Consider the following 15410-nt stretch of genomic DNA (forward strand, 5'->3'; position numbering starts at 1 on the left):
ACTTCTGCAGGTTGCGCCAAGCTCTGCAGGTCTTCCACAAATGTGTCAATGATGCCAAAGGCAGCAGAATCCGCACAAATATCCTTTGACAAGGTTCTCTGGTTTTGAACGGAACAAGACCTGGATGCTACAGAATAAGCAGGATTTGCACTAGTTAAGCTACTGTTGGACTTTTTAACTAGGAACTCACTCACTGCTTGAGTGGTGTTCTCTTGAATTCCTCACTTGAGAGTTTTTTCATGCAATCTAACAGACTGGTCAAAGAAGCTGTGGCCTTACTTCTGCTGGCCTCAATTTTGACAGGGGAACTCATTTACTATTGGTGATGAGGCCCTGGAATGGGAGATATCCCCAAGCTGAGCCAGAACACCCTCTACAAATTGTTGTCTCTCAATAGAGAAGTCTGATCCTTTTTCTCCAACAGTGTACAGGGGGTCCTCCTTTGACATCTCAGTGTTGTACAAGACCAGAAGCTCTGAGATGACTTCTTTGGTGCAAGTTGTCAGAAGGAGCTTGCTTTCTTCTGACTCAGTTTGTGCCCAAAGAGGTTTTGAGCTCTCACTTAGGCCTCTTTGTAAAGTAACTTCACCAGTGGACTCTGGCAACTGAGGCTCACTCTTACTGGGCCTATATTTCATGTCTAAGCAAGGAAGTGGAACTGTCTCCTTAAACTCAGCATTTGTGATGTTGTCATCAGATGTGACAATGCTCTTTAAGGCACATCGCTGAAGCTTGCCGAAATAATCTTTCAAGTTGTTTTGGATGCTGTGGTAAATGTGAACAGCAGCAGACCAGGCACTCTTCTGTTGGGGACTCTCTTCAGATTCAGCCAAGGACTTCATATCTGACACGAAAGTCTTAACAACTACTGACGCTGCTGAGCCCACTGGGTGAATTGACTCTGTCTTTACAATGCCAGACAATGTTTGACCTGACACAGCACCTGTTAACTCAGACTGAACGACTGAACTAGGAAAGCTCAAACTACTGACTTTTTTGGCAAGAATTCCACTCACTGCTTGTATTGCTGATGTTTGAAACTCCCGGCTGGAGAGTTTTTGGATGCTCTTAGATGTGAGCGTGCAGGAGGAACCAGATTCACTAATATTGTAGCTGCTCTCGTATTTCCTTATCAGGGCATCAAGATCCTCAATGAAGCCAACATGCGATGCCAAAAATGTGATCTTGTCCTTCAGATCTTCCAGCAAATTCTGTTCGTTCTCGTCAACAAAAGCCAACATTGTGTCAGAGATGGTGGTCATGACTTGCCCTGTTAGACTCTTGCTCTCTTGGTCAACTTTTTCAAGTTTAGCAGCCAGCTCTCTCACCATGCTCTCAGTCACCTTGGTCTGTGAGTCTCCCCTTACCGGTGTCACTAGAGAGGTTTGGCTAGCGGAGGCACTCTTAACGACCACTGATAAGGCCGACTTGACATCTTTAGCCAACTCTGCCATTACAGCAGGGGTTAGCATCATAGAGCCTGCACTTCCAGATGGGAAATTGGACATGCATGCAAGTTTGGAGAGAGAACCTTGCAGGCTGTCCTGCACACAGGTTAAAGGGTGTCCTCTGAGACACCTAAGAGGACTTGTAGTGTCTCAGAGTTGGTTGTTTTCTTCTGCACATCAGACAGAGAGGTTAGAGTCCTTGGGGAAAAAACAACAGAAATCATCAAAGTCAAACAAATAATATGTTAGGCTGTGATGCACATTCAGTGTGTCAAATACATCTGCACCATTGTCATAAGTCATTTGTATTGAAACTGGCCTGTAGATATATATCTATCCTGGCAATATCTATCCTCCACAAAAATCCAAATTGCTATAAACTTCAAATACTGTAACTTCAAGGACAATCATAAATACAAGGCAGTTTGAAGAAATGTTAAAGGGAAATTTCTAAATGTTTCAACTTCATATTCATCATCTCCAGCACCACCCCAACATCAGCATATGTGAAAAATGGGCATTTCTATGTTTTGTAGAAAGAGGAAGATAAGTGTTTTCTATGACATCATCAACCAATTAGTAGGCAATTCCTACTCATAATTTGTTAAAATCACAGGATGCACACTGATGATGTCATTAGAATCTAGAGCTGAGCATTTAACCAACATTTTTGTTATTTTTCGTTTTTTAAACAACTAATTAACCGACGTCGGCTCAATTATTTGAATTCCATATAGTTAATTTTTTTTCTTCTTCTGTAAGCTCGATGCTCAGTTTCTGTAGAGATAAATCAGATCAAGCACGAACTATGCAATGTAGTAGGGAGTTGTAGTTTCCAACAGGCCAATATTCTACATAGTTTAGCACAGAAAATATGGCAATTAATTCCCATAATCCATTGCACGCCCACTTGCTTGTCCACTCTGTGTGGAGCAGATACGGAAACCTCATTGACTGAGACGGAGAGACGAGAGAATGCATGAGAGAGATAAAAAGCAGTTGCGTTGCGAGGATTCTCTACCTGGAAATACATGATCTAAGTGATTGACAGTTGGTGTTCAGCGGTCATAAAAGTAGGTCTTATTTACTTAGAAGAACTACTAAAATAGTGATTTTGTCAGACAGGATAAGCAGCAGCTCTATAGAGATGAGTTGATGACTTGGAATGAAGTAATAAAGTCATCAAATAAATATTTTATATGAGAAAGTAAATGATGGTTGATAAGTCATAAACAGTAATGGACAGTCACTACCATCATGGGACTTACCTCATGGCCCCATTGGGCAGGTAGCTTCCACTGCCCAGACAGCCCTTAGTCAGGTAAATCTCCTTGAACTTAAGTTGTGATTCCTGCTCTTCTTCCTCTTCCTGCTCCACACAGTTGGAGGAAGGGTAGGGAGTCGGGATGCGAAAGCTATTGTAAGACTTTCGACTGCCTGGCCTCTTAGGTACACCAGCCTCAGTAAATCTCACGCGGGACTTGGTGTTAGTCTTATCGTCTAACAGACTGGTGAGTGACGCTGAGAGATCTCTGTGACAATGGAGAGGAGGCAGCATCTTGGATGCCCAGTAGTTCGTAAAGACCTGGGATGATGATCTGCATCAGCTTGTCCGATAAAAACTGGACAATCCTCAGACACAAGCCGGCAAGCTGTTGTTTTGTCAGCTGTATTCCAGAAACAGAATAAGTGTTTTAAAATGTTGCATAGTGTGTCTTTCAAAAGCTTATGAACAAGGTTAAACATTAGGCAGAGTTTTCATGGTAATCTAATTAAATTGTCAGTAACATGATCTTACCGGGTCAAACATGCCCTCACGAATCCCCCTCCATTGCCTGAAAACAATATTGTTATAAATGTTGTCATATCAGGATGCGTGGCAGAATTGTTTTATTTAATTATTTGCCTGATCGTGAAGTTATACTTGCTTTGTGTCAGTTGTTTTGGCAAAATTGCAATGTGACAACTTTTCTAGCACTGAACATTTTTTTTCCGATTGATCAGTTTCTAATTTGATCCTATTTCCTTGAAGGTGTGATAGTACCAAAGAAAACAGAACATACTTCTCAGTTAGGTTTTGAAGGAAGTCCATAAGTGTCAGATGTTCTACATTGTTGAGCTTCCCCTCTTCTGTGGTTTCCATCACTGAGGTTGCTCTGCTCCTGGTAGAATTGCTCTGCTCCTGGTAGAAATGTAATTATATTGCAAATAATCAAACTTAATATACAACAAATATCATACTGAAATAATTATTAACTGTTAAAGAGTGGAGGAGCATTGGCAACGTTGGGCCAATTAAACAACTGCAACACAACAGAGATGGTTGTGGTACGTCAACATTGCCAATGATAGCATCACTATAACATTTTATTGGATTAATGTTGTAATATGAAATGACAAGGTCAACTTACCATCTCATTGACAGCTTCAGAGGTCAGGTGGTCATCCACCACACAGACAGGCAGGTCTAGAGACTGGGACAAGGCTCTATGGTCATAACCAGGAGAGAATGGAAACATCAGAGCAGTCCCAATGGCAGAATCTAACCACTGTCTTCATGTCAAAGACTCACTCATTTGCTTTGTCAAACCTACCCCTTAGAATGACTTCGATATTAACACTGAATATATTTTGTTATTAAGAGATCTCTCAATAATAATTCTCACAGTAGCATATTGGTAGTAGTCAGTGACATATTAAAGCTAAGCAGGGCTGGGTGTCGTTAAAACCCTGGATGGGGTTCGATCCCGGGCTGAGGTGCTGCCTATTGTTTTTTTCTGAAAGTGTATATAATTTTGAAAATCTGACATGGTTTCAAAGGTACAAATTCAACCTATTTTATAACAAGGTTTGGCTATGCTGAATTTAGTTTACAATGATGACATCATCCTGTGGTTGAAATTTCACCCTCATAACAACAATTAGGCCTATACCCCATTATATCCACTACCCCCCCCCCACACACACACACACACACTTTATATTTTACCAATATATTTGCAGCCCACCAGCCCTAAAGCATGAACATGTTTTTTTGCTAGAAAATGTGGATTAAGAGAAGAAAAATGATCCTTTTCTCTAGTTTCATCTAAATGGAAGGGCAACATGACATTGACAAACCTTGTCATATCTGCTTTCACCGGGATTTAAAAACCCAGGCTTTCCTAAAATGTTTACCTCAGCCAGTCTAGAACCCAGGTGTGTCTGCAAAACACATGCACTTCTCCATAAGGTTCATGGCTTGCCTATTGTTTTATCGCAGTACAAGAGGGGCAACTGGATTCAGGATTAAACACAAGCAGTCTTGAAGGTATATCTTATTACAGTCTATCGGCAAATAGCCCACCCATTTTTACCTACCTCATCCCCATACTGTTTTTATTTATTTACTTTTCTGCTCTTTTGCACACCAATATCTCTACCTGTACATGACCATCTGATCATTTATCACTCCAGTGTTAATCTGCAAAATTGTAATTATTCGCCTACCTCACGCCTTTTGCACACAATGTATATAGACTCCCCTTTTTCCCCCCTACTGTGTTATTGACTTGTTAATTGTTTACTCCATGTGTAACTCTGTGTCGTTGTATCTGTCGAACTGCTTTGCTTTATCTTGGCCAGGTCGCAGTTGCAAATGAGAACTTGTTCTCAACTAGCCTACCTGGTTAAATAAAGGTGTTCTCAACTAGCCTACCTGGTTAAATAAAGGTGTTCTCAACTAGCCTACATGGTTAAATAAAGGTGTTCTCAACTAGCCTACATGGTTAAATAAAGGTGTTCTCAACTAGCCTACATGGTTAAATAAAGGTGTTCTCAACTAGCCTACATGGTTAAATAAAGGTGTTCTCAACTAGCCTACATGGTTAAATAAAGGTGTTCTCAACTAGCCTACATGGTTAAATAAAGGTGTTCTCAACTAGCCTACATGGTTAAATAAAGGTGTTCTCAACTAGCCTACATGGTTAAATAAAGGTGTTCTCAACTAGCCTACATGGTTAAATAAAGGTGTTCTCAACTAGCCTACATGGTTAAATAAAGGTGTTCTCAACTAGCCTACATGGTTAAATAAAGGTGTTCTCAACTAGCCTACATGGTTAAATAAAGGTGTTCTCAACTAGCCTACATGGTTAAATAAAGGTGTTCTCAACTAGCCTACATGGTTAAATAAAGGTGTTCTCAACTAGCCTACATGGTTAAATAAAGGTGTTCTCAACTAGCCTACATGGTTAAATAAAGGTGTTCTCAACTAGCCTACATGGTTAAATAAAGGTGTTCTCAACTAGCCTACATGGTTAAATAAAGGTGTTCTCAACTAGCCTACATGGTTAAATAAAGGTGTTCTCAACTAGCCTACATGGTTAAATAAAGGTGTTCTCAACTAGCCTACATGGTTAAATAAAGGTGTTCTCAACTAGCCTACATGGTTAAATAAAGGTGTTCTCAACTAGCCTACATGGTTAAATAAAGGTGTTCTCAACTAGCCTACATGGTTAAATAAAGGTGTTCTCAACTAGCCTACATGGTGCCATCCGTTAAAACCTAAAATAAAGGTGTTCTCAACTAGCCTACATGGTTAAATAAAGGTGTTCTCAACTAGCCTACATGGTTAAATAAAGGTGTTCTCAACTAGCCTACATGGTTAAACAAAGGTGTTCTCAACTAGCCTACATGGTTAAATAAAGGTGTTCTCAACTAGCCTACATGGTTAAATAAAGGTGTTCTCAACTAGCCTACATGGTTAAATAAAGGTGTTCTCAACTAGCCTACATGGTTAAATAAAGGTGTTCTCAACTAGCCTACATGGTTAAATAAAGGTGTTCTCAACTAGCCTACATGGTTAAATAAAGGTGTTCTCAACTAGCCTACATGGTTAAATAAAGGTGTTCTCAACTAGCCTACATGGTTAAATAAAGGTGTTCTCAACTAGCCTACATGGTTAAATAAAGGTGTTCTCAACTAGCCTACATGGTTAAATAAAGGTGTTCTCAACTAGCCTACATGGTTAAATAAAGGTGTTCTCAACTAGCCTACATGGTTAAATAAAGGTGTTCTCAACTAGCCTACATGGTTAAATAAAGGTGTTCTCAACTAGCCTACATGGTTAAATAAAGGTGTTCTCAACTAGCCTACATGGTTAAATAAAGGTGTTCTCAACTAGCCTACATGGTTAAATAAAGGTGTTCTCAACTAGCCTACATGGTTAAATAAAGGTGTTCTCAACTAGCCTACATGGTTAAAAAAGGTGTTCTCAACTAGCCTACATGGTTAAATAAAGGTGTTCTCAACTAGCCTACATGGTTAAATAAAGGTGTTCTCAACTAGCCTACATGGTTAAATAAAGGTGTTCTCAACTAGCCTACATGGTTAAATAAAGGTGTTCTCAACTAGCCTACATGGTTAAATAAAGGTGTTCTCAACTAGCCTACATGGTTAAATAAAGGTGTTCTCAACTAGCCTACATGGTTAAATAAAGGTGTTCTCAACTAGCCTACATGGTTAAACAAAGGTGTTCTCAACTAGCCTACATGGTTAAATAAATTCTCAACTAGCCTGTTCTCAACTAGCCTACATGGTTAAATAAAGGTGTTCTCAACTAGCCTACATGGTTAAATAAAGGTGTTCTCAACTAGCCTACATGGTTAAATAAAGGTGTTCTCAAAACATGGTTAAATAAAGGTGTTCTCAACTAGCCTACATGGTTAAATAAAGGTGTTCTCAACTAGCCTACATGGTTAAATAAAGGTGTTCTCAACTAGCCTACATGGTTAAATAAAGGTGTTCTCAACTAGCCTACATGGTTAAATAAAGGTGTTCTCAATAGCCTACATGGTTAAATAAAGGTGTTCTCAACTAGCCTACATGGTTAAATAAAGGTGTTCTCAACTAGCCTACATGGTTAAATAAAGGTGTTCTCAACTAGCCTACATGGTTAAATAAAGGTGTTCTCAACTAGCCTACATGGTTAAATAAAGGTGCCTACATGGTTAAATAAAGGTGTTCTCAACTAGCCTAAAAACATGGTTAAATAAAGGTGTTCTCAACACCGTTAGGCTTAAATAGCCTACATGGTTAAATAAAGGTGTTCTCAACTAGCCTACATGGTTAAATAAAGGTGTTCTCAACTAGCCTACATGGTTAAATAAAGGTGTTCTCAGACTAGCCTACCTGAAGGTGTTCTCAAAGCCCATGCTTAACCAGCTCCCAATTAAAGGTGTTTCAACTAGCCTACATGGTTAAATAAAGGTGTTCTCAACTAGCCTACATGGTTAAATAAAGGTGTTCTCAAAGGTCTACATGGTTAAATAAAGGTGTTTCAACTAGCCTACATGGTTAAATAAAGGTGTTCTCAAAGCCTAAATGGTTAAATAAAGGTGAAAAAAATAGCTACTAAACATAAACTAGCCTACATGGTTAAAAATGATGTTCTCAACTAGCCTACCATGGTTAAAAACTCTAGGCTGTTCTCAACTAGCAAATCAGCATGGTTAAATAAAAGTTGATTAAAATAATAATAATAAATCAAATAAAAAGTTTAGGCCTACCTTATTATTTTCTTCCATCTGGCAATATCATTTTAAGGAATGAAATATTTTGTTGCTATTATTATTATTAACTGTAGGAAAATACAGCTGTAAAGTACAAGAATCAGATACTTTCTGAAGGGAAGCCAAGCTCATAAGCAATTTAGAACCTACAGACAATTATGACAAAATTGGAACGCAGAGAATGTGTCACAAACGCCTTGTGGTCACATGTTATTTTAGGGCGTGGCTCCGCATTCCTTACCGGTTCTCTTATTTCTATTTCCCGGTATCCGTTAGTGTTGGAATTTGCGATTAATACTTTTCACATGCCGAAACCGGATTAGATACATACCGGTAGTTAAATGTCAAAAATGATTATATTCGCAATGTCATTAAACAACAACATAAATAGCTACTACATTTTCAAAACATGATTTTGTCATCAGTTTAGTACCTGTGAATGACAAGCCCACTGAATCTTGTTTAATCATCTTTATACTCAGCAGGTCTGGGTACTTCAAATCAGTGCTTAATTTGAGCCGGATCATGCCAGAACAGGATCCGGCACCTTTCCGTTCTGGACTGCTTTGTTCCGGAACCTATTTGGCCGAATCCGGTACCTCTCGTGCCATGAAAAATAATTGTCACTTTTTGCTATGTAACAATTATAATAAAAGCGATCAAAGTTCATTCGAGTTGCCTCTTCGTCAATTATCCTGCCCCCTCATCTCTCCAGAGTTGCACTTCGTCATTTGTTTCCTTATAGAATCATAGCTGCATGAAGGGTTCTGGAGGAATTTTCTAAAGTTACGGAATTACTGCTGTCTGTTCAGAAATAAATTAAATCATTCAGAATAGCCTAATACGTCATGAGAAGCCCTATAATTTAGCTACAGAGGACCAATAGCTTCTTTTTTAAATAGCCTAACTGCGGATTGTAGCCCAATAACAAAGAATAGCCTACAGTCGGGAACGCGAGGCAAATCTGTCAGTGAAAATACAACAGGCAGACAAAACAGGCCTTTTGCAATATTTCAAATACAATCGAGGGAAAACACAGGTTGAAAAGCAATGACTCTTGCTGAAAAGATAAGACTATGCTGTAGACTACCAAAATATTTGATCAACTCCCAAACATTGTTTTACAAAACAGAGAGAGGGAGAGATAGGCTTTTGACACGAGCGCATCGACAATCTCCAGCGAGTGAGCTGCGCATCATTGGGTGAGTCAGTGAAACTGGAAAGCATTTTTAGGACTAATTTCCTTCTCATATTGTAGCCTACTATATGTTTCTCCACAAACCTAGGCCTATAGGCTATTGATGGATTCAAGACAAGGTCGTTTTTATTGATCTCAGTTTGTCAGTGTCAAAGTAGCCTGCCATTTCGATCATTTGTGCTGATTAAAAAAAGATAATGCCAAAGTCTCCAGTCATGTAAAATTATGTAGAATTGCACGAAATGCGGTTTTAAAAAGGCCAACACTTTCCCGGACCCTAGGCTACTAAAAATGTTCCCCATGTGTGCACCTTCTACAAGTGGCTCTACCCAAATGTGATGATATGCATTCAATACTCTATTATAATAGGTGATATTTTTTCTCATGAGTTCTGGTACCACAGAACCCCCCCTCTAGCACCCACTCTTTGTTCTGGCACCTCCCAATTTACAAATTAAGCTCTGCTTCAAATTTTAAATACTTTTTTGCCCCACTGTATAGTGTGGTGGTATATAGTATGGTGATATATAGTATGTTGAGGTCACCCTGCTTGAGACTTAAAGTAATATTGCCCTTGCTCAACCAAGACCATGGTTATGGTAGAGTGATTGGTTAGTAAGAACACTGCTTCGTGAGTGTGAAGTGTTGTTGTACAGAGGTCCCTGGGTACATGTCCAGAGCCAGACAGGTACAGAACTCACTCTGTTCCACAAAGTTCTGTGGAAGATTTGCTAACATAGGAGAGTGGTTATGTATCTAAGTACAAATTTAACCATCAGAATAATGTTTATTTGTGTCCCTTATCCTTACTTACACATCCCATCATTGACATAGTCAAAGCAAGACCTTCTGTCTGTCTCTCCTTCTCGCTGGTTGACTAGAGTTTGTATCTAAGTACAAATTTTGATAATGTTTATTTTGTGTTCCTCTATCATTGACATCGTCAGCCAATGACTTCTGTCCTTCTTGCTAAATGTAGAGTGGAAATCTATAGTATTGTATGGTTGACCTGGGATAGAGCTGAAATGTGGCCCGATGTAGTGTTGCCTTTGTACCAAACACCCTTACAGTCATAAACCTTTTCCCCATGTAATCGCCTCCACCTCAGTCTGGTGTTCGCTAACAGTATCTGAAGAGTCTGTATACCCAGTCGTGTATAGTACAGTAGAGCACAACAGAGTACAGTAGACAGAGTACAGTAGAGTACAGAGTACAGTAGAGTACAGTAGAGTACAGTAGAGCACAGCAGAGTACAGTAGAGCACAGCAGAGTACAGCAGACAGAGCACAACAGAGTACAGTAGAGCACAGCAGAGTACAGCAGACAGAGTACAGTAGAGCACAACAGACAGAGCACAGTAGAGCACAGCAGAGTACAGCACAGAGTACAGCAGACTACAGTAGAGCACACAGACAGAGTACAGAGACTACAGTAGAGTACAGTAGAGCACAGCAGACAGAGTACAGTAGAGTACAGACAGAGTACAGCAGACAGTACAGTAGAGCAGAGCAGACAGAGTACAGCAGACAGAGTACAGTAGCGTACAGCAGACAGACTACATCAGACTACAGTAGAGCACAGCAGGCCGTATAGTAGGAGAAGAGGCCCTTTGGGTTCATTGAAACACATATTCATAATATTTTTGTTAACAATTTAATCTGCACCCAGATCAGTCTTCAATTTAATTTTCACCCAGATTAGTGTTCAATTTAATCTGCACCCAGATTAGTGTTCAATGTGAACAGCCTTACCCCTGTAATTATATGCACTTAAATATTTTGTCTTGCCCATTCACCCTCTGAATGGCACACATACACAATCTATGCCTCAATTGTCTCAAGGCTTAAAAATCCTTCTTTAACCTGTCCGCTCCCCTTCATCTACACTGAAGTGGATTTAACAAGTGACATCATTAAGGGATCATAGCTTTCACCTGGATTCACCTGGTCAGTCTTTGTCATGGAAAGAACAGGTGTTCATAATGTTTTGTTTACTCGGTGTATAAACACAACATAGGTATTTATGTAAAACAAGTGAATTTACTGTATGTCCATGGTCTTATACTTCAGCGGGAGCCGGTGGTGCGTGTGTTCAGTGCCGTGACGGGGGAGACCCTCTCAGTCTTGGGCACTGTGTTTCTCCTGAGTACGTCTGTGGCCAGGCTCATGACCCTGGTGTCCCAGCAGTGTGGGCTTCCCGTCAGCTCCTTCAGACTGAGCTCTCCCACCGGCCTGCAACTCTACGACTGCAACCGGCTGCACGACTACGCCATTGACCTTGGTATGGCCTTTATACTGTAACGTTTCATATTGATTCTTAGCATTACTGTAGAGGTGCAGTGAAGTTGCAGCATTGCAAATGCAAAAAAATAAAAGCGCTCAACACCTTATGGATGTAACACAGAGACAAATGGACTGTATGGAACACATTCTTGGTTCATGGAAACCAGGAGGACAACCTGCATGTGTTTCTGTCTCCCAGGGGCTACTCTACGGTTGGACACCTGGGATGGGTGGGCGGAGTTCCTCAGAGGCTGCTTCCTGGGACACAGACTGACCGTCCAACGACACCTGTCTAGAGAGAGACCTGTGATGAGGTCAGAATACACATCTACACACTGAACTGTATGATAGACTTACTATCAACAGTGATGGTACTGAATCTTTATATAGCTCACAATGATAGTAGCTTACAATGATGTACTGACCCTGTATATAGCTTACAATGATGGTACTGACCCTGTATATAGCTTACAATGATGGTACTGACCCTGTATGTAGCTTACAATGATGGTAATGTATATAGCTTACAATGATACTGACCCTGTATATAGCTGACCCTGTATGTACAATGATGGTACTGACCCTGTATATAGCTAGCTTACAATGATGGTACTGACCCTGTATGTAGCTTACAATGATGGTACTGACCCTGTATGTAGCTTACAATGATGGTACTGACCCTGACCCTGTATGTAGCTTACAATGATGGTAGCTTACAATGATGGTACTGACCCTGTATGTAGCTTACAATGATGGTACTGACCCTGTATGTAGCTTACAATGATGGTACTGACCCCCAATGATGGTACTGATATGTAGCTTACAATGATGGTACTGACCCTGTATATAGCTTACAATGATGGTACTGACCCTGTATGTAGCTTACAATGATGGTACTGACCCTGTATGTAGCTTACAATGATGGTACTGACCCTGTATGTAGCTTATAATGATGGTACTGACCCTGTATGTAGCTTACAATGATGGTACTGACCCTGTATGTAGCTTACAATGATGGTACTGACCCTGTATGTAGCTTACAATGATGGTACTGTATGTAGCTTATAATGATGGTACCTGTATGTAGCTTACAATGATGGTACTGACCCTGTATGTAGCTTATAATGATGGTACTGACCCTGTATGTAGCTTATAATGATGGTACTGACCCTGTATGTAGCTTATAATGATGGTACTGACCCTGTATGTAGCTTTATATTCTCTTGTTTTTTCCTTCATATGTGTTTTTTCTCTTACCCTGATATTTAATACTGCATTGTGGGAAAGAGTTTGCAAGTAAGTTTTTTTACTATACCGTTTTATAACCCACTGGATCTTGTGAACTTGACAAAAAAACTTGAAACGTGTTATAAATACATTGATTCTGTATTATTCCAGGTTCCAGCTCCGGATGGCACTCTACATCGCTGCTTCTCTGGGCCACCTGGACCTGGCCGGCTGGCTGCTGGAGAGGGGGGTGCGTGTCATTGAGCCGGTGGGGGTTCACCCTTACCGTGAGTGGTGCCACCAGACGGCCCACCCCGACGTCGCCAAGTGTCCCGCTGTCGCCTCCATCGAGCGCGGCCAGCTCACCATCCTCAAACTCTTTATCGCCAGCAGCGTTCTGACCCTGCCTGTCGGGATCCCCAGGGTCGTGACCCCTGAGGATCGCCCTTCAGTACAGCCACAGGGAGTGTGTGAGTCACCTGGCCACCAAGCTGTGCTCTGTGGTGGTCCTCCCAGGTATGGCCCTGCCCATGCGGACATACCTCCAGATAAAGGGCTGGGTGAGGCTGGGGCAGAGGAGGGCAGCATCCAGGCACTGCATGGGCCTCAACAGGGCTCCGTTCAGGACCAGGGTGGGCGACACGGTCCTGGTGGACGGCTTCACCCTCCCCAAGATGTCCTCCAAGCCCAGGAGGAGTGAGGCCAAGGCGGGTATCAGGGTGATGTCCACAGCCTCTCGACGTTTGACCCCCATCAACTGCCCATCTCATGTATCCTGCCCGCTCCGCGCCCTGGCATCCCAGCATAAACCTCTTCAACTACCGAAGCTACACCCTGTGGCCACGAGGGATGAAAGAGAGAAGAAGAGGGGATGTGGAGGGAAGGGATGTGAGGAGGATGAGATTGGGGATCAGAACAGCAACCAATGGAGGAGCAGAGTTCCGCTCCCGCCCATTTCCAGAGACACCAATCTCAGACCTGTGTTTGCCTCGCCAAACTCCGCCCAGATACTCACCACCTCACTGGAGGCCTTTCCTCTCCACTGCGACCGCACACCCAGAGAAAACGCCATATACTGTTTGGCCTTGGCCAGGTTAGTCCAAGTTTAAATGACAGCTACGGTGACTATGAATATTTCTCTGGAGGTTTCTTATGAAAGGTGTGAATACTGTCAGAAGAAGCCTCCTATAATCAGTGGTGGGGGGGGACACATGTAAAAGCTGTTTACACACTTTTTATTTTATTTGGTTCAAGCATTTACCCACCTTTTGTGGAAGATGCATTGAAAGTATAGGGAGCGTTACTTCTTTAATCCTGAACGGCAATCAGCATTTACCAGTCAATGGTTTTACCACTTCATCACTGCCTATGAATATTTACCCAATAAACTAAAGCAACAAATAATAAAACGGTTGAACTTGTCCTGTGGCCATTTGATTAATTGTTCAGCAGTCTTATGACTTGGGGTGAGAAGCTGTTATTGGTTTACCCTGACAAGTCCTGAAACAAATCATGAGCCAACTATCATGCTTAGAAGGTATATAGTGTCAGTCTTATTGTTTCACCCACCCTAACAAGTTGTTTCAGTATGGGAAGAGGATAGGATGTAAGGGCACTTCATTAATGTATTGAGACCATTACATATACAGTATCTCACAATGCTTATGACACAGATTTGGTCTCCTAACCTTGTTCTGGTTGATTGACTCTCTAACAGTGCCTTCACACAGAGACCATGGTTGCAGCAGCTGAATGTAGCGCGGACTCTGGCCAGGAGGAGTGCTCAGCACATTGGGTAGACACCAGGATCCTGGTCATTAGGCAGATTAAACATACTGAAACAAGGAGGAACAACCTGGAATTGTCCAAAAATGAAATATTATTTGAGTTTTTATTTTAATTTTATACAGTGAACAAGATGAGACTTTGGAACGGATGATGCCTGAAACAATGCGGACGACTTAGAATTTCGTTCCTTTGGATGAGGCTTATAGATATAGTCAGTACTGTGTTTGATTTGTGTGCAGAAAGTTTACAACGGCAGGCAGTGGATTCTCAGTCATTCCTTGGATTTACACAGCAACATAGCAGACAGCTTAAATAGTTTATTTTTATTTAACCTTTATTTCACTAGACAAGTCAGTTCAGAACAAATTCTTATTTACAATGATTGCCAAACCCGGACGACGCTGGGCCAATTATGCGGCACCCTATGGGACTCCCAATCACTTGGGAGTGGGAAGGATACCAAATCCAATATCACACACTTCTTCCTTAGTATTCTGAGAACTGTCAGATAGCTGTGAGAGCTATGAGTGGATCGTGGACCCATGCATAAATTATAACTTTGCTGTAACTCAGTGGGGCAAGTAGAACATCCGGGTTAGTGTATGTTCATTGAATCGCTGTCATTGAGTTGCTCACTGGACAAGACAATTATTCAATGAAAATTAAATCTGTCTTTCATTTCACTTTTGTTGATATTTGATTGGCTATTTGCTGTCTTTTGAAAATACAAAAATAAATATAACTGTTTTATGAAGCACTTGTAGACATTCATTGTTTTCAAAATCATATTTTCAGCAAAACAGATACATCAGTTTACAATATGACATCAAATCAAATAAAAATAAATAACTGTTTTATGAAGCTGAAAATATGAGTCAAGTCATTAGACTGCTGAACAGCTTCTACCCCCAAGTCATTA

The 15410-nt window shown here is 41.0% G+C and overlaps 1 protein-coding gene across 1 annotated transcript in view; it reads left to right on the forward strand.

Moving 5' to 3' along the window:
* The window catches only part of LOC123996846 (protein ANKUB1-like), an 18590-nt gene extending 3203 nt beyond the window's left edge, over positions 1-15387 (forward strand). The window contains 5 exon segments of the mRNA XM_046300622.1: positions 11264-11474; positions 11676-11790; positions 12875-13108; positions 13110-13796; positions 14421-15387. Of these exon segments, the coding sequence (XP_046156578.1) occupies positions 11264-11474; positions 11676-11790; positions 12875-13108; positions 13110-13796; positions 14421-14502 (1329 nt within the window). The 3' untranslated portion in view covers positions 14503-15387.
* Positions 15388-15410: the final 23 nt, after the last annotated feature.

This window comes from Oncorhynchus gorbuscha, linkage group LG02, assembly GCF_021184085.1.
Source record: "Oncorhynchus gorbuscha isolate QuinsamMale2020 ecotype Even-year linkage group LG02, OgorEven_v1.0, whole genome shotgun sequence".
Classification (NCBI taxonomy): Eukaryota; Metazoa; Chordata; class Actinopteri; order Salmoniformes; family Salmonidae; genus Oncorhynchus; species Oncorhynchus gorbuscha.